The 22,469-nt window shown below is 34.7% G+C and overlaps 5 protein-coding genes, 2 non-coding genes and 1 pseudogene across 11 annotated transcripts; 3 read left to right on the forward strand and 5 right to left on the reverse strand.

Annotated features, from left to right (window-relative positions):
* Positions 1–2,785: 2,785 nt before the first annotated feature.
* LOC111300807 (putative pectinesterase 53) lies at positions 2,786–5,415 on the reverse strand. Its single transcript, XM_022896419.2, has 4 exons — positions 4,059–5,415; positions 3,780–3,969; positions 3,138–3,580; positions 2,786–3,050 (listed from the first exon to the last, which is right to left on the reverse strand). The coding sequence occupies exons 1-4, from the start codon at positions 4,361–4,363 to the stop codon at positions 2,900–2,902; spliced, it is 1,089 nt and encodes a 362-aa protein (XP_022752154.1). The 5' UTR covers positions 4,364–5,415; the 3' UTR covers positions 2,786–2,899.
* Positions 5,416–5,574: 159 nt separating this feature from the next.
* On the forward strand, positions 5,575–5,647 carry TRNAK-CUU (transfer RNA lysine (anticodon CUU)). The gene has a single exon. It is a non-coding gene; the product is annotated as a tRNA-Glu (tRNA).
* Positions 5,648–6,110: 463 nt separating this feature from the next.
* Positions 6,111–6,183, reverse strand: TRNAE-CUC (transfer RNA glutamic acid (anticodon CUC)). Its single transcript has one exon. It is a non-coding gene; the product is annotated as a tRNA-Glu (tRNA).
* A 2-nt stretch (positions 6,184–6,185) lies between these two features.
* Positions 6,186–9,127, forward strand: LOC111300084 (protein CHAPERONE-LIKE PROTEIN OF POR1, chloroplastic-like). Of its 2 annotated transcripts, none has more exons than XM_022895702.2 (5): positions 6,186–6,343; positions 7,011–7,217; positions 7,296–7,399; positions 7,917–8,367; positions 8,694–9,127. In XM_022895702.2, the coding sequence occupies exons 2-5, from the start codon at positions 7,072–7,074 to the stop codon at positions 8,848–8,850; spliced, it is 858 nt and encodes a 285-aa protein (XP_022751437.1). In that variant the 5' UTR covers positions 6,186–6,343; positions 7,011–7,071; the 3' UTR covers positions 8,851–9,127. The 2 variants fall into 2 exon arrangements, with proteins under 2 accessions (XP_022751437.1, XP_022751439.1); XM_022895704.2 differs by having other exon boundaries at positions 7,011–7,151.
* A 148-nt stretch (positions 9,128–9,275) lies between these two features.
* On the forward strand, positions 9,276–11,376 carry LOC111300085 (fructose-bisphosphate aldolase 1, chloroplastic-like; annotated as a pseudogene). The gene is made up of 6 exons (XR_016330089.1): positions 9,276–9,667; positions 9,922–10,190; positions 10,267–10,396; positions 10,577–10,667; positions 10,745–11,014; positions 11,099–11,376. The product of XR_016330089.1 is annotated as a fructose-bisphosphate aldolase 1, chloroplastic-like (transcript).
* Positions 11,377–12,364: 988 nt separating this feature from the next.
* LOC111300083 (putative serine protease EDA2) lies at positions 12,365–16,620 on the reverse strand. The gene is made up of 12 exons (XM_022895701.2): positions 16,361–16,620; positions 16,153–16,278; positions 15,886–16,041; positions 15,509–15,691; positions 15,010–15,126; positions 14,833–14,886; positions 14,682–14,753; positions 14,346–14,551; positions 14,079–14,173; positions 13,270–13,344; positions 12,772–12,855; positions 12,365–12,565 (listed from the first exon to the last, which is right to left on the reverse strand). The coding sequence occupies exons 1-12, from the start codon at positions 16,535–16,537 to the stop codon at positions 12,450–12,452; spliced, it is 1,461 nt and encodes a 486-aa protein (XP_022751436.1). The 5' UTR covers positions 16,538–16,620; the 3' UTR covers positions 12,365–12,449.
* Positions 16,621–17,087: 467 nt separating this feature from the next.
* On the reverse strand, positions 17,088–20,057 carry LOC111300808 (B-box zinc finger protein 19-like). 3 transcript variants are annotated; one of them, XM_022896421.2, is made up of 5 exons: positions 19,630–20,057; positions 19,015–19,111; positions 18,788–18,903; positions 18,445–18,693; positions 17,088–17,289 (listed from the first exon to the last, which is right to left on the reverse strand). In XM_022896421.2, exons 1-5 carry the CDS (start codon positions 19,720–19,722, stop codon positions 17,281–17,283), a joined length of 564 nt encoding a protein of 187 aa, XP_022752156.1. In that variant the 5' UTR covers positions 19,723–20,057; the 3' UTR covers positions 17,088–17,280. The 3 variants fall into 3 exon arrangements, with proteins under 3 accessions (XP_022752156.1, XP_022752155.1, XP_022752157.1); XM_022896420.2 differs by lacking the exon at positions 17,088–17,289 and adding an exon at positions 17,382–17,686 and having other exon boundaries at positions 19,630–20,048; XM_022896422.2 differs by lacking the exon at positions 17,088–17,289 and adding an exon at positions 17,382–17,686 and having other exon boundaries at positions 19,376–20,047.
* Positions 20,058–21,040: 983 nt separating this feature from the next.
* LOC111300809 (glyoxylase I 4-like) lies at positions 21,041–22,230 on the reverse strand. The gene is made up of 3 exons (XM_022896423.2): positions 21,995–22,230; positions 21,788–21,902; positions 21,041–21,671 (listed from the first exon to the last, which is right to left on the reverse strand). Exons 1-3 carry the CDS (start codon positions 22,159–22,161, stop codon positions 21,381–21,383), a joined length of 573 nt encoding a protein of 190 aa, XP_022752158.1. The 5' UTR covers positions 22,162–22,230; the 3' UTR covers positions 21,041–21,380.
* Between the last annotated feature and the right edge of the window lie 239 nt (positions 22,231–22,469).

Consider the following 22,469-nt stretch of genomic DNA (forward strand, 5'->3'; position numbering starts at 1 on the left):
ATGTATTATTTTTTAATTCATTTATAAAATTTAAAAATTTTATTCATAACAGATTAAATAATTTTTTTAATTATGTGATTATACACAAGTTAAATGTAAATGAATATTTATATTAATTTTGAATATCAAATAAATTAATTATCTCTTGCACCTTGATATTTATATTCAACAAGATTTATCATTTCAAAAAATTGTTACAACATAAATGTAATTGGTTATTATAAATAAAATTATTTTCAATAGAAAAATCTATTTGCACAAAATAATACTTTTGGATTATCTAATTTCAACTCAATCTAAATTTTTATTTGCCTTTTATAAAATTAAATTCAACTTTAATTTTTTTAATGGAATAATGTATTTTAATTTTATCCAAATAAAACTCAAGAAAAAAATTATTTTTTTTGGAAACCTTCACTTTTGCAAGTACATTGAACAATTAACTCTTTAAATAACTTCAATCCTTCTTTTTATTAATGAAAATTCAATGGATTTTGATTTTTGAAGTAGACATTTTATTTTTAATAATAAAAAGACATCTTTTACAAAAAAGAGGTGAACTCGTTAACAGACGCCTTTCTTTTGTTTGCTACTGATAAATAATTCTAGAGGATTTTTTTTTTATTGAGTATATAAATGCTAAGCCTCTGGTATTTAAAAAAATTGACTTGGTTCTAAAATTTTTTAATTTTAATAATTTATTTAGATAAATGATGAGAGAAATTTTTATCATATTATTGATATCATTTTTGATAAAATATCATAAAATTTAATTATTAAATAACATTCATAGTTCGTTAAAATTTTTTTTTCAATGTATTTAAAAGAATTTTTTTTAATTTTTATTTGATTATTTTTTATGAATATTCATAATTCAATTTTAACTAATTAATTGATTAAACTTATTTAATTCGGTTAATCAGTGGAACACAAATTTAATTTCGATCAATTAAAAAATTTTCAATCTTCGATTTGGTTCAAAAATCGAATTAATCAAAATTTTAAATGAATTATTATAAATTATATATATATAATTAAAAAAATATGAAATTATCAATTTCATTTAAAACTATTAGAGTTTTAACTTAATATTTTATTATTTAAATATCTTTGTTGGTTAATTTTATTTAATTTATTTCACATTTGAAAAAATAAGAATTTAACTTAATACATTTTATTATTTTATTAATTGAAAAAATTAATCAAACTGACAAAATAAATTTTGGCAGGTTAATTTTTAAAATAAATAAAATTGATTTAATTAATAAAAATAAAATAACATAATTCGATTTTAATTTATTTGGTTTGAAATTAATTGAACCAATCAAATGAATATCCTTAATTTTTTGTATATATTTACTTGTTGAATAATTACCTTAAAATAAAAAATACATAGTAGAAAGTAATATTATAATTGATTTTAAATGGATAAATAATTAAAACAAAACACTAAATTCAATATAATTAGTGTATGTAAGAGTAAAATAATAAAATATGTATAATTTTTAAAATATATGCTTATTTTTGTATTTAAACATGTTTTATTACCTTTTTAAAGTAAAAAATAAATAACAAAAACACGGAATTTAAATTTGGATTCTATCAAATGAAAAAGAATTTGAAACCTAGTCGCATGATAAAATTATAAAAATCGTTTTGCACGTGCATGATTAAGAAAATATAATTTGAGAAGCAAAATTGGAAGATATTGACAATATATTCATATATTTCATTACAGAATAAAATGTGAAGTTATGTTGTACCTAACATTGATAAAATTATTACTCAAAAATGTAAAAATTTTGGTGGGGGTTGTGGGGTCTTTTTTTTTTTCTTTTTCTACAATTTAATTCAATGTCGGACCAAAAGCCTTTTGATTTGGGCTTGTATTAGGGATAAATAAAATTTGACTCATCAAATCGATTTAAAGGAATGGAACAAATAAAAAATTTCAATTTAGTTTGATTTATTCGATTTTGATTATAGTTATTTTTTGAATTGATTAAATTAGTTAAATTAGTTTATTTTTTTTTCTTAAAATTGATAATTAAATTGATCAAATTAATTAATTTTTTAATAATTAAGTGTAAAAAAAATGAGATAAATATTTTTATTTGTTTTTTTCTTATAAAATGTTATTGAAATTATTAAATTATTTAGTGATTTAGTTTGAATAATACTTGAATTTAAATTTTATTATATTAAATTTATAATTAGATAATTATTCATAATAAAAAAAAAACTTATCAAACCAAACAAACTTTGGTCAATTCAATTATGATGAGTTATTTAAAAATTTTCAATCAATTTTATTATTTATTGAATGAAAATTGGTTAATCTAATTATTAATTTTTTTAAATCAAACCATTCAAATCGATCAATTGCTCATTTCTAGCTTGTAACATTCTTTTTGATCCATTATCCAGCCATCTTTGTTGTTGGTAAAGATTTAATTTAACCCAATAAAGTTGACCCGGTAAGAATAAGAAATTTTTTTTTTTAAATTAAAAATTAATTTAAAATTATAATATTCGATTAGATTTATATTAAATTTTTTTATTCGATTCGAATTAAATTTGAATATTAAATATATATATATATATATAATAGTTATTTTTTATTCAATTGGATTTGAATATTGCTGTACAGTAATGTCTTGATTTGTATAGTTGGTAATATGCTATAGAATGCATTGAGCCATTGACCATGTATATTCTGTAATTGTTCTTCCTTCAAGAGGATAATAGATTGCTTTTCACCTTCGCTCAAATTGCCTTCGTATTAGCCATCTGGGTTACTACGAATCATGAACTGTCATTTCTTAGTAACTAGATGGATTTGAAGAAATATAACTTTATAACTTGGTTTATAAGCTGCGGTTGAAGAATAAAGGCGTGATCATGAAGCAGGAAGCCAAATCCGGCCATCAATGAATTCAACTGAAATAAATGGCTTTGCCTGCTCTTGAGTAAGCTCTCTAGCCCATGACACTCGCCCACCAAAATCAGCTCCAGGTCCTGAACACTTGTACTGTCCATAAAACACGGTCCTGTAAATCAAACATGTTTCGGACACAGATGAGTTTAACATGTCTGGTAGCTAAACTTGACAAATTAATCTACAGATAAACTCGTACATTTCTCTGTTTTTGTCTCCCCAGTCATACCATCCTCTCGGGGTGATGATCTTGTCCATGTAAGTATAAACAAAGACCACCCTTGAAAAAGTGCCCCACGCCCTCCCCAAGTAGAGGGCACCAGACCCAGTGACCTTGCAATTGACGAAGGAGAAGCCGGTTTCCTCAAGCAAGCTCTCCCTCTTCTGGGCAGTCAGGGCTCCATAGCTGTTGGTTACGGCATGCAAATGGCAGTCCCTATAAAGGGAAAGGCCATTTCCAAATATAAAATCCACAGAACCTTCAATGTAGCAGTCCTTGAAGTAGTGTCTACCAATGTGATCGTAAAGAGTGTCCTGAGCTCCAATAAACTTGCAACCAATAAAGGCTGCTGTATCCGCGGAAATCCGCAGTGCCACTGCTTGCTTTCCTAAAGCTCCTGATGGCGGTGATGGTGCTTTGTTCTGTTAGAAAACATTCAAATTTCTATCAAATACAATCTAAAACTCACCTAAAACTCATCCTCTTCATTCGAGCAATAACAAATCAACTTGCTTTTGGAAAATATGAAAAAGAAATAAGAACAACATCTATGAATAACATGACTATTATTGTAAAAGGATGTCGAAATCATAGGATTGTAATCTAAAGGTTCTGGCTGACCTTGAAGGTGATGTTCTTTGCAATAAAATAAGGAGAATTAATGGCGAATGTTGCAGAGCCGTAGGTGCCAAGCAGACGCCCACCCTGCCCCATCCTGTCTGCTGTGTCATCCCACTCGATGACGGTTTTGTCGGCACCGGCACCTACCAAAGTAATGTAAGCCATGGTTGCAGGAATTTCAACCTTTTCACTGTATTTTCCATCCATAATTCCAAATCAGAAACAAAATTTCTATCCTCAACCTTTTTCAAAAACAAGCTAGAACAACTCTATATTTACCTGTAAGCTCCTGCTCCAATGGAGATTACAACCCGGCAGTGATTAACAATTGGAATCGATTTAATAGCATTTTGCACTGTAGCAAACTCTCCTAGTCTCGGTTTTTTGTTTACTCTTATGGTTAAGCATGGGTTTAATTTGTTCTTTGCTTTTCCCTGGAGAGAGTGCTTGAAAGAAGACATCTGTTTAACCCAGTTTAGATATTCTTTTTCAATCACCTCAAATTCATTGCTAGGCCTGTTTGAGGTAACCGAAGAACTGGCTGCTTCCGACAGTAAGATAAACATAAATAACTTCATTATCATCTTGCTAGTTAAAAACAGTAGCAGTTTAACCAAGAATGAGAAGAAACTGAGAGGAGAACCAACTTTCTCCAGGGATTTGCAATTGCCAGTAACAGATAAAGCTACAGGGTTTCTTGGAGAGTTGGCTGATATTGATTGTGGGTTTTATAGTCAATGAAAGGAGCTCATTGCATGGTTAAAACTCAAAAGACAAAAAAAAATGTCGTTCTTGGTGTAAGACTGTGAGTTCTGAATTCTGATAAAATAATTTGATTTCCTTGAAAGAACATAAACATAAACAAACGTAAATATAGCTAGTATTGAAGCGATTTAATTACTTATAAAAATGGAGGTTCAAAAACCAAAGAATATGATCTGGCACGGCGTGGCTGTATCTTTGTTGGCTCTTCCTGCCATTCCCTTTAGACCAAGCAATGACTTTCAGTCCGTGGTGTTTCTTCTTGTCTGTTCTTGGTTTGCCAGGCACTTAAAGAAACCAGACATTAACAATTAAAAAAAGAAAAACATCACTTCTGGCTACTAGAGCTGCTGCTTCATTATTTTGATCATTATTTTCTACGGTATTCCGTGAATTGTACTGCTCACCTTCAATTTTCACTTTTCATTGACTGTCAATTTCTGCTTATACTCCACAATCCAGCAGGCAGAGATTACAAGATTGAAAGTAACAAAAGATACAACTGCAGAAAGCAGATGATGGACCCCTCCAATTCCCTTATTTTCTTCCAAACATAGATGATAAGAATCAAGTTTCTCGGACCAAAAATCACTTTTAACACAAGTAATCCACTATTAATCCATGAGGGTAGCATTTATTTGTAGTAAGTTTTGTTTTGTAACTGGGAATTTCATTGCACTTTGACATTTTGGGTTTGAATGAAAAATCATGGAGAAAGTAGACAACATAATGAAGTGGACCATACATGATTTCTCTTCCTATTTCTAGAGCGAGCTAGCTTGCTAATGAGCTAAAAGAAAGAACAAAGCAAACGATGATGTTTTGGGCAGAGGCATGGGGAACGATGACGAAAGGATAGTCTTGATATTTCATTTTTCATGATGGAGATGCTACCTAAAACCTATGAAAAACATTACCACCACCTTTGCCATCTCAATAGTGTCACGAACTTTCAGTTTGCCTGCTTGGCTGTAAAGTGAATTAATTTCCTACTATACATAGGGATAAATATCTTCATTCTGACGTTCAACAATTGGTTGTAGTCTAGTCGGTTAGGATATTCGGCTCTCACCCGAAAGACCCGGGTTCAAGTCCCGGCAACGGAATCATTTTTTCCTTTTATCTCTCAAGTATAAGCAGTCTAAGCAATCCAAGATTCTAAGTTTGTGCAACTTTTTTCTCAGCCACTGTCATGTGTTGTAACCTTTGCATCTGCTTTGTGTGGCAAAATGAAGTAAAACTTAGCAGCTAAGATCCATTAGGATGGCAATAATCATGATTCATGCCACAAGGTTTCCTTCTCATCACCGCTTGATAACTTGATCAGTAGCTTGTATTCAGCAAATATTTCGGGTTACATGAATTTGTCAAAAACTTCAATTTGTAATGAAAAAAATATGTCCCAAGAGCTAGAATCCACCTTTGCAACATACAACTCAGATGTGCAGCTTCAACATCTTTAAGCTCTCTAATCCACCTTCATTTTTGGATGACGGACAATGGCTTTTTGTCTTTTATCATCACTACCCTTTAAGCTTTTTCCCAGAAAATAAGAACAAGCAAAAAAAATTCCGTTGCCGGGACTTGAACCCGGGTCTCTCGGGTGAGAGCCGAGTATCCTAACCAACTAGACTACAACGGATTGCCAGTATCATATCGTACTAAGAACAAAAGAAACTTTCTTTTGGTAAGTTTTTGTTACTCCGCAAGCAGGGTTTAGCGTGTTTCTCCAAGTTTCCCACACTCTGCTTCCCCATCTTGTGCAACACCTTACGGCTCGACTTGGCTTAGCATTTTGAAAGGTGTGTCTTCTTCTCAACATTTATCTTTAACAAGCATTACTTTTCACTAAATTTTCATGTTTGATTTCGGGTTTTAAATGCTCAGTGGATAACACTAAATAATATGGGAACTGTTGGTTGAATTATCCTTACATTTGTTTGGCGTTGAATTTCTCAATTTATGTGCCAAAGTTAATTGCTTTACAGCCGTGGTTAGTTGGTGAAGATAAAGTTGCAGTCTTTCATGGGATTTTAGCTAAATTGCTGTTGAGTTGATAATAGGTTATTTTTCTAATTGGCGTTTTGATTGTATATTCTTAAGGGTTTTCAAGCTGACCTGATGATTGGGTTATAAGAAAAGGAAGTGAAATGTTCTTTTAGATTCAAGGCAATGCACTATACTGTTTACTTTGACAGAGAATGTAGTTAATTTTCCCTTTCTTGAATTCACCAACATAAGTTGAGTTATATATTTTGAGGAATTTAGTAACATGATTTTCCTTTTAAGTTTCACTGCTATATTCCCTGTGGAATACAAAATAAAGAAAACTGAGATGTTTTTGATGGACCATCTTTGCTCTTCGTGACTGTTTCTCCTAGATAGTTGTTTAATATAAGGTAGGCATGGTAACTTTTATTTATTCTTTATTCAATTCAAGTTGCCATCTAATGACATTGTCATTTGCAGCTGTTGATCCTTGATCTTTATTAGTGTTTTCGTGAAAAATAGCCGATTGAGGTATTATAAAATGAGTGTCTCTGGACTGGCTGGCAGTCCCTCACGATGTTGCCTTCGGCTAATGCACCACAATCAAGTTTTGGTACGCAGGCAAGTTTCAGCTATTCCAAGTGCTGGCAAACCTAAGGAAAAAATTGGCTTAATCCATTTTGAAAGGTAGTGTTCGAGTATATGAACTAGTAAATTTTGAGTTTGGTTGTCTGATGTCATGCTTTTTTTCCTGTTACGGTGCAGAAGTAGTTGGAGAGTTTCTATTCAAAAGTGGGAGACACAGAAAACTCATTTGATCAGATGTGCAATGGATTCTTCCTTTGGTGATATGGCAAGTGAATCAGCTGGTAACATTCATTACAAGGACTAATGGACTTTTTCTTCTTTCTGGATTACTATGTTGGTTAGCTTTGAATAATTACACATGCAATGCTAAGGATGTTTCTCTGGAAGTAAAAGAAATTTGAAAACCTTCTGACCTTACTAATTTCTGCCCTGAGGAGTTGTTGCACTTGGTGTAAAAGTGTAAACTAAAACAAGTTGCATTGATGTACGTTTAGTTACTTGATCGAATAATTTTTTTATGATTTGGAAAAACTGTAAGCTCATGTTTAGCATAGCTTTTGTTCATTGAGCATGCACCTTGTTTAACCCTGGCATCTTTGGTTCTTAATGAGCTTGGGATATACCTGTTATGTGCATTTACCAGGAGCCTACAAATCGCCATTTGGTTGTGGAGAACTTGTTTCACTGAATGGTGCTTTTGTCCTGATTTATTGTTGCTGACCCCATTTTATCGAAGTTTGTTATGTGTTGTTAAAAGGCATTTACTTTGTGGAATTTGTTCTTTAACTGTCTTTGCAGGATCTCCAATCTTTCCTAGAATTAATATTCGGGACCCATACAAACGATTAGGAATAAGCAGGGAGGCCTCCGAAGATGAAATTCAAGCTGCACGGAACTTCCTTATTAGTAAATATAGGGCGCACAAACCAAGTGTCGATGCAATTGAAGCAGCCCATGACAAAATAATTATGCAGAAGTTCTATGAAAGGAAGAACCCAAAAATTGACATCAAGAAAAAGGTCAGGGAAGTCAAACAATACTGGGTTGTACAGGCTGTCACAAGCAGGTTCCAAACTCCAGCCACTAAGTTCATTGTAAAAACATCGATAGCATTTATAGTGCTTGGAGTTCTCACTGTTCTCTTTCCAACTGAAGAAGGCCCAACCCTCCAAGTAGCTATATCACTGATAACTACCTTCTACTTCATAAATGATCGGTTGAAGAGCAAAATCCGAGCTCTACTTTATGGGTATGTGATGACATTTCTGGTGTTACCTTAGAATGCGATATGATGTCCTTGATATGTCTTTTTAAGGCCTTTTCTTCATTCTTTTTTCATTTTAATCTTCAATATCTATCTTGTTTTTTAATTGGCCATGACATTGCACTACTTTATACTTGTCAAAAAGATGAATGTTTCTAACCAGATCCTTCCAACTATGATGAATGGTTAGCAAACTTCATTTCACGTCTTCTTCCCTCTTCCAAACGTATTCCTGAAACTTCTTTGCTATTGAACACTGAATTGTTATGACATTAACAGGTTTTAGTAATCAATTTGTTGCCGCACTGCAGGGCTGGAGCTTTTATATTCTCCTGGTTAATGGGAACCTTCTTGATGGTATCTGTGATTCCACCTATACCTATTCTTAAGGGCCTGAGGAGTTTTGAAGTGCTGACATCATTGATAACCTATGTGCTACTCTGGGTTTCGTCTACCTATCTTAAGTAGTTCTAAAGCACCAGGTTTCTCTTATTATAGACCCCCAATTTTGAAGTAGTGGATAACACAAGATTTTCTTGGTAGTGGCTTATTGATCATGTTATTTTAGCTTATGAGAGCTGTGTCATATCTCTACTTTGGCCATCGATACTAGTTGTGCTAAACATATTGGTTCAAAGCATAGTTTGGAAGAAAAGATTTGTGGATAAATTCGTTTGCTGTCTGGTAAAAGATGTAAAAATGGATCAAAGTAAAGATAGGTTGTTGTGTGAATGGTGGTTTCTTACATGCTTTTCTTTCCTTTTGTTCTTTTCTCCCAGTTTTGTTACAAAGATTCTGAATCAACATGGAACCACTCTCTATGTCTTCCATTTCGAACATGCATGAAGACAATTTGTTTGTGGGGTTGGATTTTTAGGACAATGAGAACTTTTATATACTTAATTTGAATCACCCGAGCTTTAAGATGCCCCAGAGATTGAGCTGTTGGGAATAGCCTCGTCTTTGCTCTTCAGTCTTTTGATGATTTTTTAGTTAAAGAGTGCCTGAATCTGTCCACAATAGTTCCTACATGCCCTTTTAAGGAGATTTTCTCTTCTCCACAATCTATTGTTTCTGTGTATTTGTTTTTTTTAGTTGGATTTTCCTTAGGCATATAGTTCCCAGATCTTTGACCATGGGACCTTTGATGTTAATTACCTTTGAGTGGGTTAAGGGTCGGACCCTCCGCCAACCTTCAGTTTCTATTGTCAGGTGACACCTCGTTGCTCCTTCTGGACTAACCGTGTTTGCTAGCTCATATGCCGATGAGCTTGTCAAGACTGCAGTAAGTGTTATATAATTTTAACCTCTTCCACAACTTGCTTAAAATATATGCCAATACAAGAATGAACTAAAGAAAGAGAGAAAGAATGGTTCTTTGAACAGCGTCGCAAAATCCTTTCTTATAAAGTAATAAATCTGCATGGATTCTCACAGGCCTCGTAAAGTACTTGTAGTATAAATTTTGGCAACGAGAGACTGACAATTTTATGAAAAAAAAATGATTTTACCGATATGGAATTGTTGGAGTGCTTGTAGAAAACTATTGCTTCTCCAGGCCGTGGAATTTTGGCCATGGATCAGTCAACGCTACCTGTGGGAAGCGTTTAGCCTCAATCGGGTTATAGAACACTGAGTCTAACCGCCAAGCCTACAGGACATTGCTTGTTTCAGCTCCTGGCCTTGGCCGGTACATCTCAGGCGCCATCCCCTTTGAGGAAACCCTCTATTAATCCATAACCGACGGCAAGAAGATGGTTGACGTTCTTGTCAACCAGAATATAGTCCCTGGCATCAAGGTCGACAAGGTAAGTATCATGCCCCATTTATGGGCGATGATGTCAACTCTTTAGTTTAATTCTTGGTAGTATCCATTACTAATAGCTTGATAATATAAATACTGCAGGTCTTGTTCCACTGGCTGGCTCAAATAACGAGTCATGGTGCCAAGGTCTTGATGGCCTCACCCCACGTTCCGCTGCATGCTATCAACAGGGAGCTCGTTTTGCAAATGGTAAAATTTGTATCCATTTGGCACTACATGTCTAAATATCTTTCAGTTTTTCCATTAGCATTTCCCTTCTGTGTTATGAATACAGGAAAGTGATATAAAAATTATGTACATTCTTTCTGGTGAAAATATGCTTTTTTGTTTTGCTATTATTAAAGACATACTTTCAATTGTTATTTATAGGCGTACTGTGGTAAGCATTCCTAATGGTCCATCTGAACTTACTGTGAAAGAAGCAGCCTGGGGGCTTGCTCGCTATGCTGCCATCTCTCAGGTAATATGAAGTGAAATTTGTACTGTCTTGATCACCGTCTTTGGCATTAGATAATCTTTTGATGTCTTACCATGCAGGACAATGGATTGGTTCCAATTGTTGAGCCAGAGATCTTGCTTGATGGTGAACATGAAATTGACAGGACTTTCGAAATAGCTAAAAAGGTTTGGGCTGAGGTTTTCTTCTACCTTGCCCAGAACAATGTGATGTTTGAAGGTATCCTCCCCAAACCAAGCATGGTCACTCCCGGTGCAGAGTGCAAGAACCGGGCCACTCCTCAACAAGTTGCTGACTACACCCTCAAGCTCCTCCGCTAAAGAATCCCTCCAGCCGTCCCCGGAATCATGGTAATTGGCTATAAAATATAAGTTTCTTGCACATGCCTAGATGAAACTTTGAAGCTAAAGGTTGGTTGGTTGTGGTTTTGGCAGTTTTTGTCTAGTAGGCAGTCTAAAGTTCAGGCTACCTTGAACTTGAACGCAATGAACCAAGCTCCAACCCCATGGCATGTGTCATTCTCATATGCAAGAGCCCTTCACAATACTTGCCTGAAGAAGCGGGGAGGCAGACCTGGGAACGTGAAGGAGGCTCAGGATGCTCTGCTTGTCCGGGCAAAGGCCAACTCTCTTGCTCAACTTGGCAAGTACACAGGCGAGGTAGAGTCTGGGAGGCCAAGCAAGTAATGTTTGTCAAGGGTTTTGTTTACTAGGTTGCTTGAATCGAATCCATAAAAGAAGACAACAGTGATGGTAAAATAAATTATGTACAGGTGATGAAGATCTTTGCTGTTATCCTCGCAGCAGTGTACCATATTTTTGTTGATAACATGTATCTTCAACAGCTTTATAAATTTCCAGCAGTGAAAGTTTAATCGAAAGAGGAGACTACTAATCTCTGCCATTACTATTTTGTTTTCCACTTATTCTTCCTAATAACTACGCTAAAGCATTAGAGTTAGGCCGATCCATACTAAGAGTAAACTGAGCAGAAATCCTAAATACCAATGGACTCGTCAGGATTGAGTGCATAATCTAGGGCAAGTGACTCTCAAAATTCAATTTCTATAAGATATTTGATGTTCTATGATCTTGCAAGTGGATGCAAATCTAAATGCCAAAAAACTTAAAGCATAACCTTGTTCATCCTCCAGTTAACAAGCCAAGTATTACTGTTTTATGAAGTGCAGATGTACGTTGATACCCATACCAGATGCTGATTGTCAAGGTTTAGAATATATCTGGAAGAATGCTCGAGTGACACAACTCAGGCCTAGTGTCACCGTCTACACTAATTTGTGAAGTATTATTGGGTAATGGTCATCTGACACTCAGCCTCCCATACTGTGAGCAGATATTCTGTTATGATGAATTTGCTCATACTCTATCCAATGATGGAAACTCTTACGTGTTTCAGAAGTCGCTTCCCCCATTTGTTGTTGGCCTCCATCCGTTTTGCTACTATTGTCATCATCAGGGCTGGATCTTCTTCTTCTCTTTATCCTTCTCATTTTTTCTGCTCTTCTATATTCTAAAACAAGGTGTTCGTTTATTTTACCGTCTTTATCTATAATTTTCTAAAATGTTTTTCAAGCACAAATTGCATCAATTATATGGGTCTGGTTCACTACGTTTTGGGTTGGGGGATACTAGAGGACAACTAATACTGGCAATGCCTTTCACAATGAGCACCTAAACATCTGTTGAGAAGGTAACGTACATGAGATTATGGTTAGTTTAAGTAATCAATTCACACATACATGTATCTCGTCTATGCCAGACACGTTTACATGTAACTCCTACCCGTGTCCTTGCACTCAGACAGCCACAAGTCAATGTGTTCTATCATCTGTTGCCTCACTTTGTGAACTGCATCAGGCGAACTGCAGTTCTGAGCATTACCTGAAATGGGAAAAACCAAAACTTAAAAAGAATTCAGAAGAAAATCTTTATTTAAAAAATTGGTATGTGATAATCATAGATTACGTCAAATGTTTGCAGTGCTACACAATGCAAGCACATAATTAACTGAAAAACATGTGCTAAGCCTTGAGCACTGTGAAAATATTCAAAATAGTTAGATGACTTTAGCAATAAACAATTCTTACCTTCAATGCTTAAAGGAGATTGGGGACATCCTCGCATATCAGTTCCATGGCCACAATTATGACAAGTAATGATGTAAGAAGGCACTGAAATGTTCCAAAGGAAGTTCTTAGAGAGTGAAATATGATAAGGTGGTGGCTTACAAAAAAAATCATTGATCAACAGGACAAGTGATTTCTATTTTCTAGATAATCTCAAAACTAGTCGCACAGACTAAAAAAAAAAAAAAACTTAGCCTTTTTGCACTGCATAGAATTATCTCCATGGTGAAAAAAGATCATTTTTTTTTTATCACAACTTAGAACTGCTAGGACTGCCATAATCAAGAGGTAGCCTATTAAACATCTAGGGGTCCTATTAAACATCTAGGGGTCCTCTGCTACACCATCCATATTGCCAAGTGGAGCAAATAGCAACAAAGAGATTCCAATAAAGTCTCTTGTTTCAATTTGGAACCTGGGTATTCATCAAAGTAATGGGTAATAATACTGAAGGCTTACTTCCTGAGGATGATGTCTGTTTGGATGCATGACGCCATGGATCCTGTGAGCCATTTGTAAAAATGATTTTTGAACCTGCAAATTGATATTTTTGTCAGAACAAGTGAACTATAGTTTATGGATGAAAGTTATTGATTGCAATAATAAGAACATTAGAGTATAGAAAAAAAAATTGTAAATCCATAATTGTTAATTTAAGTTAATTATTTTGCCCTCAAATGCTAAAGAAATTATTCATCTCTCTTGACTTTTTGGGGATGCCTTTTCCTTCTGAGAAATAACATCACTCATTTTCTTTCAGGTATAACATACTTAATTCGTTTTTGACTTATGTAAAGCCCAAAGATGTTAGCTGAAAATGAATGAATAAAAGCACATATCAAGCTGAATAGAAGGCTTCAGCGTATGGAGATGGATAATCCATTTTCCTGAAATGAAATCAAAGAATAATGTTTGACATCAAGAAACATCTTTTGATTTATAAGAACATCGAGGTACAGAAAACCCCAGCCATTTTGTGCATGTGTGCAACTGCTGATCAATGTGTGCCACACCTCTGTTTGCTGGCGTGAAAGTAACATATGAAGGCAGGTACAAACAAGCCTGTGTGCAGGTGTCTGAAGGAGAGGAAAATTATATGCTAGACAGGTAGAAGAAACAAAGCAATTCCGGACCAGCAATTACTCTAGATGGGGATTGACCAAAGAATCAAGTCCTTATTGCTAGAACCTGGAAGACTAAATTTATGCAACTATAGGAAAACTCATGTTGAAAGAAAGGCAGAAAACCAAGAAAGATTAAGCCTTGACCTGCAATTTTTGTGCCTCCATAGTATATATTTGTCACATCAACATCTGGGTAGATGCCTTCTCCAAAGACATTCTTGCAAAGATCCAAGTGGTATCTGCCATGGATGAGCAAAACATTTGTATGGTCAGATAGGCAGAAAAGCATACAAAAGGAACAAACACTATAACTATACGCATTTAGCAATTTGACAAAAAAACAGGTAGTAGCAACATAGACACAGAAAGCAATCTTAATATAGATTACATAACATGATATTAAAAACATACTTTGTATCAACTTTTGAAGAGCGAATGCTATCAATTGAGGGTGCCACCTGGAAATATGCAACTTCAGTACACACTTGAAACCACCATAGCCGATCAGAACTATCTTCATTAACAGCAGTGTTCTTCAAGTGTTTCTGATTATAAGTTTCGACACTGACACCAAAACTTCCAACATAATACTCTTTGACATATTTGGCATAGGCAGCCTGCATAAGGTAATGAAAATAATTTACCAAAATAATTTACCACAAATCATAGTCTCAGTTAATTTTAAAAAAATGGAAATTCATACTCTCAAAAAACTGTAAAGAAGCATAATAAGAAAGAGGAGCATACCACCAAATCCTCTCCAGCCTTTTTTGCTTCAACAAGAGGGGTGCATAATTTATCTGGATTTCCATATTGAAACTGCAAATTTAAAAACATTAAGATATTATGGAGCAAAATTAATAGAGAGTGAGAGGACAATAGGAGAAAACAAATCTACCGCAATAACAGCTGCATCTGCCAGAAAATAGAGGAAATCACCATCAATCTCAAGCTGGAAACATAAACAAAATGTCAGCATCAGGATTAGGTGGTGACAATTAAAAAAAACCTCATTACTTTGCAGTTTATGTAGAGATTGTCTGCTATGGATAACTACAAGGAAAGAAGATTCAACCTCAGCTGCGCCAAACTGTGTCTTCAGTTCTTTTTTATTCAATGTTAGTCTTTGATCAACAAGTTGAGTAACTTCTTGTAATGCAGCTTTGCATTCAGTACCAGCTGATTCACCAATCTGCACATCGGGGAGGGTTAAAATGAGGAGAACAAAGGTGATGAGAAAGTCTAGAACTGAAGGGAGAAGAACATATCGAGGATACAAAACTAAAGCATCCAGTATGCCAGCAGATTTTTACAGTATGTACTCACTTCAACCACTCAATGTCATCAAAATTTCACTGCTGGTTGTCCAAAATATTAAGTAAGTTAAAAACAAACCACGAGAATTATATCCCCCTATTCCTATTTTTACCCTTCATAGACAACTAACTGTAGGTCTACATCCTAAATTGGATTAGTTTGTAGGTCTTTCTGAAAATTTACAATTAATCAGTCGACACATGAATAGTAAAATGTAACACAAAAAAAGTGGGATGAAGGGAGCATCCATCTCTTACCTGCTTATCAAACTCAGTGAAGTTGTAAACAGCAAGAACAACTGCAGAACTTGCCAGGCTTCCACAAGTTAAATGGGGAAACTTAAGACGAAACCACGCACTAAGAGCACCAGAGTATGAAATACCAAAAACAAACCATGGATTCTCAGCATCGGTTTTATTTTGCTTCAAGTTTAAGGATTCCTACAGAACAGAAGCACCATCCAACAAAACAACAAATTAGGTCAACAAGAAATTAGCAGCTAAAATATCATCACATTGAATTCATTTCATCTCATAAACCAACTAAGACAACCGTAGGCAAGTTAAGAATGGGCTTAAAAAAAGGGAATCAAATTTATCAAATCTCGAAACAATGAAAATAGAATAAAACCTACTTGATACCATTGACGAAAAACAGCCAAGTCAAAGAGAGCCTGCTTGGATGAAAGATACTTCAAGTTTTCCGTTGTATGTGATTTAAAAGGACTGCTTTTCCCATAGTAACGATGCTCAAGAGAAACCACAGCTGCCCCAAACTTCTTTGCCAAAACCTGAAACCCAAAAAAGAAAACAACAATACAATGATGATGACATTTTCTTCCAAAATCAAACCATTTTTCACTGTTCAAAACTTGAGTTTCAAAAGAACTAGTATAATTTACACTGATATAATCATTGGCTATGCCATTGCAGGAAGACTCCCCACAAATTTTTAAAAAAATGGGTCCATCTGGAACTTGAAAGTAGTCAAGAAATTCATAATAACGCTGTTTAAATTGCCGATGATCCTACAAACAAAAACAGATTTAAGTAAACAAATTGAATCGAATGGAAATAAAAGAGAACAGCAAAAAAAGATGAGAGCATTACGTAAGGGGAATAGTGATCGAGAGTCTGATCGAACCAGAGCTCTTCAGTGGTTAAGTAATCGTTTTTTACAGACAAGCGGTTAAGCAAAGTACGAGGCGTCACGAACCCATGGGCGAATCCAGACAGAGCCACAAGACATAAAATCGAGACGGAAACGACCGCTTTTAACACCCTCATCGTCGCCGTTGCCAACTCCAGTTCGGAACGTTGTGGTCGTGTCCTTTATCTTTCTAAAACTGGAGAACTAAGGCCTAAGGCCCAAGGGCTAAGGTTGTTCAGTTGACTGTTAATAGATAGCGTGAAGCAAACCACATCAAACGTGTTCCGGAGTCCTATTCTCAAACTCATCATGTGCTTTTATTTTTTTTAACGCATTTTTATTTATTCATTTAATTAAAAAAATTTATAATGGTGGCATTATTTTAGGAAAAGTTTTCATCTACACATTTTAAAAAAATATTTATAAAAAATAGATTATGTATAATTTATTTTTTATTTAATAAATAAAAATTTTGAATGTTACTTTCTATCCAAAACATGTATCAATCTTTAAATTAAATATTGAAATACAAATTATTTTATTATATCACTAAAAATATATATTTTTTATTATTTGGATTTCAATTGAATAGACTATAAAAGAATCTCTTCTCGTATATTCAAATGAAGTATTGATCTAAATAATTTAAAGACGGCGAAACTTTAATAAAACATGCAATCAAAACCCTTTAAAAATCAATAAAATGGGTTTAGATTTTGTCCATGATCATATACAACTCAAAATTTCATGCAATAAAGGTTGCCCTGATCATCATCATCATCATCATCAATAAACCAAAAAGAGAAGAGTTTCCTTTTGCTTTTCTCCTTTTCTTCTTCACCCTTTCTTGTAGTCTCTTCAGGATAAACAACAGAGTCGATCACTTTACCTGAGAACCCTTGTCATGTTAATATCAGTATAACATTACTTGTTACGCATTAATCTCAAGCATTATCACATACTCGCAAGTGCTTTAAGAAGTCACAAAAAAAAAGTGTCGTTTCTAAAACAAAGGGATGATAGATTACAGATCAATCCTTTTCCAGTGGATTACATTCTTTTTACTTTGAAGTATGAGCTATGAAAGCTGTCTGAAAAACTACTCTTAAACAACTAAGCTAGTTTAAGGAGAGGCAAAGGAGATGATAAGTTGACCAGCTAAGGATGAACATATGTAAAAATAAGGCCCTCCAGGCTTCTGGCTTCAAAATAAAATTTAACCAACTGGGAACCAAGCAGGTTTCCTAATCATCATTGAGTCTGCTACGAACAGCGAATTATTGTTCCTTCAAACATAAAAATGGGCATCAGGGTCGATTTTGCAAGATTAATAATTGGATGTAGAAGCTATAGTTTTATTCCTGAATATGCTTGTGCAGTGTAGGTGACTCTACATCATGAGACAGAAATGCAATGATTGTATCAGGTTCTGAACTAGGCTGTACATAATAACATTATCAACTTCAGATATGTACCATTCCTCAATGTAATCTTGCCGTTCAACTTGAAAACCAAGACGAAATAAAGTGTTGATACTTAAATGGAAACTAAATCAAACAAATGCATTAGCTCTGAAATCAGTCTATTTTGGAGAATTTCTAGAAAATTATCACACACAAGTTTGGAATATGCTCTAAGTAACCTTTATGGTATAGATGAGTGGTGACTACTTTCTCTTATAAAATCCTATCATACAGTAGTTGATTTCATGAACTTCAGAAATATCTTCCACACTCTTTTATCAAGTTTCCATATCTATCTTCTAAGTCTGATGATAGTGCTACAATCTGTTTTGAAAGGTCATACAATCCTCTTATATAGGTCTATGTCTTTTCATGCATCGAAACAAAGGCATGCGTATTGCACATGAAATGAAATTTGAGGGCTTCCAACTAAGAAATTACTCAATCTCACTCCTTAATAAGTGAATACAGATATTACCTCTAAATATATTGAAAGAACAAGATCATGAATTTCAAATGCTGTGAAAGAAAGAAGAAGAAGCCTGATTTATAGGTATATTAACAGCTAAAGTAGTTCTAACCTGATTGTTGGAGGCATGCCCATGTATTCGATGAGGCTTCATATTCAAATCTATCATTTTAGGGTCCATGTTGAGATGGCCATCAGGATTAGCATCTATCCCTTGAACAGGAGAAACCTTGTGATTTTGTTGGTTCTCTCCCACTGTTGGTTTAGCTGTCTGATTTTGGTATCTTCTGGTCTCATTGGGACCCACTGGCACTGGTTGTGAAGCTGGGTCCTCTATATTACCAGGTTTATCCCCTGGAAACTGCATAAAAAATAAAGCAATAAAATTTCAAGAGCAACATTTAAACTCCAGGAGGAACATATGACCCAATTCTTCTCAAAGATAAGTGACAAACCTCTACTCTCTGCCTTAATAGAAGATATCTTCCATGAGTTCTTTTACCTCCAACATGTACAATCATATCACATTGCAAACAAAGGGAACTTCCATCTATCTCACAGTAAAAGAAAGCTACATGCACATGCCAATACATGAACATAAGTTTAACAAACTTCTATACAACCTGATAAAACAGCTGCTCTGTAATGAAAGGAAAAGTAAGACAAAAAAATTCCTGCATACCAGGTGCCTTTTCACATATGTCACAGCGAGGTACATCACTGGGATTTGCCAGACCGACCCGGACATGCCGGCTAGCAAGCTTATTGCACATGTGGACCTGCCACATCCATCAACAGTTCAAAGAAAGGTTTCAATTTTCCAGGACAGTCCAGAACAATGAAAGAATTCTAATTCGAATTGTAAACAAGTTTGAAGAAGTATCCTTTTGATAATAATGCTTAGGAAGTTTTTGAAAAGAAATAAAATCAAATATACCAATCTATTTTTCAAAAAAAAAAAAAAAACTCAAAAGTATTCGTTTGGGTAAAGACTATTCATCAAATTTTGGAATTATGCTAGCAGTGGTACAAAAGTGACATACTAAAAAAAGAGCTTCAATCTTGAAGAAGAAAAGTGGGGCCTTTGGTTGGGTTTTACAAAAAAAACCAAGTAGCTAGGAAGTAATAAACAATTGGAGAAGCAAGCAACTATGAGAAAAATCCTGCAGGCTACAAAGAAGAACCATGGACGACAAAATCCCACATGTGGTCCAGTTAACAGCTAAAACACACCCCAAAGTGCATAGTTACTTGAAGAAAAACAAGAATCAATTGAAGGAAGAAAGAAAGAAGCAACTTTTTCATCACAGGCACGGCAAAGAGCAGCCTCATCAGCAGCACAGAAGAATATAGCAGCAGCACTTTCACAAGCGTCACAAAGGGTTCGCATAATTCTCTCTCACTCTCATCCTCTCCCAATCAACCAGCAAAAATATTCATCTCTTTTTCAAATAATAAAATAATACGACACAGAAACAAAAGAAAACAAGCTGTTTTAATAATCAAATAAGATGATAAGCAGAGGCAGCTGTTGTTGTTGTTGGGGTTGGTTGGTGATAATGATGACGATGGCAAGGACTAGGATCGGTGGGTAGGGGGAGAAAAAAGATGTTTTTCTTTTATATATTAGAAGGGATTGGAGGAGGGTGTGGGAAAATATGGGGATTTAATAAGCAGGCAACAAAGACATAACAAATGAACGAGATAGCGCTGGAATCAATAGGTGTGTTTTGTTATGCCAACTTTTGGTTTGACTCATATGGTATTTGCTCAATTGATGGACACCACAAGTTTTTCAAAGAGAGTCTTGGCGTTTGCAGTTGTGGGGTTGAGAACCTCTCTTGCTTTAATCTTGCCCACCAGTCACATATCTGCCATGGGACCCAGTTTTTCTTATTTCCTGTTAACTTCGGTTTGGTTTTCTTACATCCTTGCCGCTTCTTGAAGCCTAGCATCCACAAAAGCATCTTCTCTCTCTCTCTCTCTTTCTCTCTCTCAGTAATCTGTAGCTAATTGGTTCCACAATCTCCTCCCTCGTGATTAAAGGAGAAATATCTTGTGTTTCATGACTGTTGCAAGCACAAAATTGACAATATAGTACAAATTTGGTTAGTTATGGATGAGGATGAGATTTCAAAAAGTAATGAATGAGAAATTATTAAAAAAAAAAAAAGGGTTTGCAGGTGGCAAAAATCATCATTTGGAACACTAATAATTCTGTTTTCTTTAAATTAGTTGTCTTATCAATTGATATCCTTGCCTTTTTAACACTTCGTTTGCAATATTTTTCGGTTTTCTATTTTAATGGTCAGATGGATGATTTGTTATTACTTTATTTAAATATGTTCAAATTTATACAGTATTATATTATAAAGTCAAACTGAAGTATATCACATTTGCTTGAATTTAGTCTTTTTCTCCCCCAAAGCAATTTAGTGATAAGGTCACTTCATTGGATCAAAATGAAAGTAGAACTGCTTAATAATGCAGAAGAAATTAATCTTAGTTTCACATTTCAGTTTGAAGATATTTGTGTTGGCTTTTTGCCAAGGTTTCTATGAGCCTGTGGTATCCATTTTTTTTCCTCCTACCTTCCTTTTGATTGTGGTGTCCACATTTTCCCCTGCCACAAAAATGAAATCACAACTAAATTCAATTTAAAATCAGATGAATGGTAGTTGGTAATAATAAACAAACCCAAGCAGTACTGACGGTAATTGGAAATTTTATAACAAAAAAGCAGGCGGCTGCTGCAAAATTGACATTTCACGAACAACAGTGGCAACTGGCCTTGCCAAGGCACAATATGGCAACTCTATTGGTTTTTACAGATCATTTCTTTTATCCTTTTGATCTATATCAGAGGCCATATTTCCAATTTAATGTATATTACATTCGGATTATAACTCAATCTCACAAACTTATTAAAAACTATAACCAATACATGAAACACAGACACCAGACCACTGTAAGACTTGTAAAACAATTGCGGCACACAATAGCAGAAAAGAAAGTCAAGTTGTTCACATTTTTTTTTTTTGGTGCAATTCAAAATGATATGTTCATCATATCCATGCTCAAGCTCTCCATCATCGCATTTTCCATGAATCCACATTTAGCTGAAGCAGACTTGTTGAAACTGCTTAACCTTCGCTTGAATGAGCAGGAAGATAGAGGAAGTATTGGAATGTTCTCACAGTTGCAGAGCTCAACCATGTAACCATCTGGGTCGTGGAAGAAGACCTGATCAACCCTGTTCCCTTCATCTTCAACCACAGCTGTTATATACTTCATTCCCATGTCTTCTAGCCTCCTCTTGACAAGGCCAACATCTGTACACTGTCATCACAAACCATTTCAACACAAACTTGTTATAAACATATTCATATCAGTGATATAAATTAAAGTTGCAGGCTAAGTTTCTGAAAGATTCAATTTGAATTCATATATTATACCTGGAAGGATATGTGATTATCCTTAGGATTAATTGGTCGTGGTTCGACAATAGTGTCAAAATCATCAATTGATGGATTCTCAATTAAGTGTATCCCAATGTCATAATTATACAACCTGCATGAGATCAGGCAGATCAGTCATTTAATATCCTATGTCAAAGAAAGGTAAAAATATTTTGAAGAAAGCTAGAGCAGTAAGCTAATTACCAAGCTCCATTGAACTTGAAAGAAGAAGGGCGTTTGATGAGAACAAATCCCAAGACTTCTTCATAGAACCGCACAGAATCCCAAACTGATCTACACAACAATGAGACATGATTCAATGAGAGAAGTGGCAATGCCTCATAATTGTTTACTTCCTCAATCTCCACCATGTTTTCACTCTTTCACTTTGCTCCTTCCTTTCTCACTTTTTTGCATGCACAATTTGCATGACTAGGCTACTGCCTAGTGGTCCTTTTAATATGCAAGATTTGGGAAACATTTCCTAAATTCAAATTCAAGTAATTATGAGGAACTTTCCTAGCAAATTCTCTTACTCCCAATCAGACGCATACACTTTAGAGAAATTGTCTAATACCCTTTATTTTGAAGAAACAGGAGAAGTGCTTAACTTTTCTTTTGTGCACATCACTTTTAAAAATTCTCACCAAAATTTTCACCAAGCTTTTTTATTCAAGTG

The sequence above is a fragment of the Durio zibethinus genome, chromosome 18 (genome assembly GCF_047325235.1).
Source record: "Durio zibethinus cultivar Kanyao isolate XHJ-2024 chromosome 18, ASM4732523v1, whole genome shotgun sequence".
Lineage (NCBI taxonomy): Eukaryota > Viridiplantae > Streptophyta > Magnoliopsida > Malvales > Malvaceae > Durio > Durio zibethinus.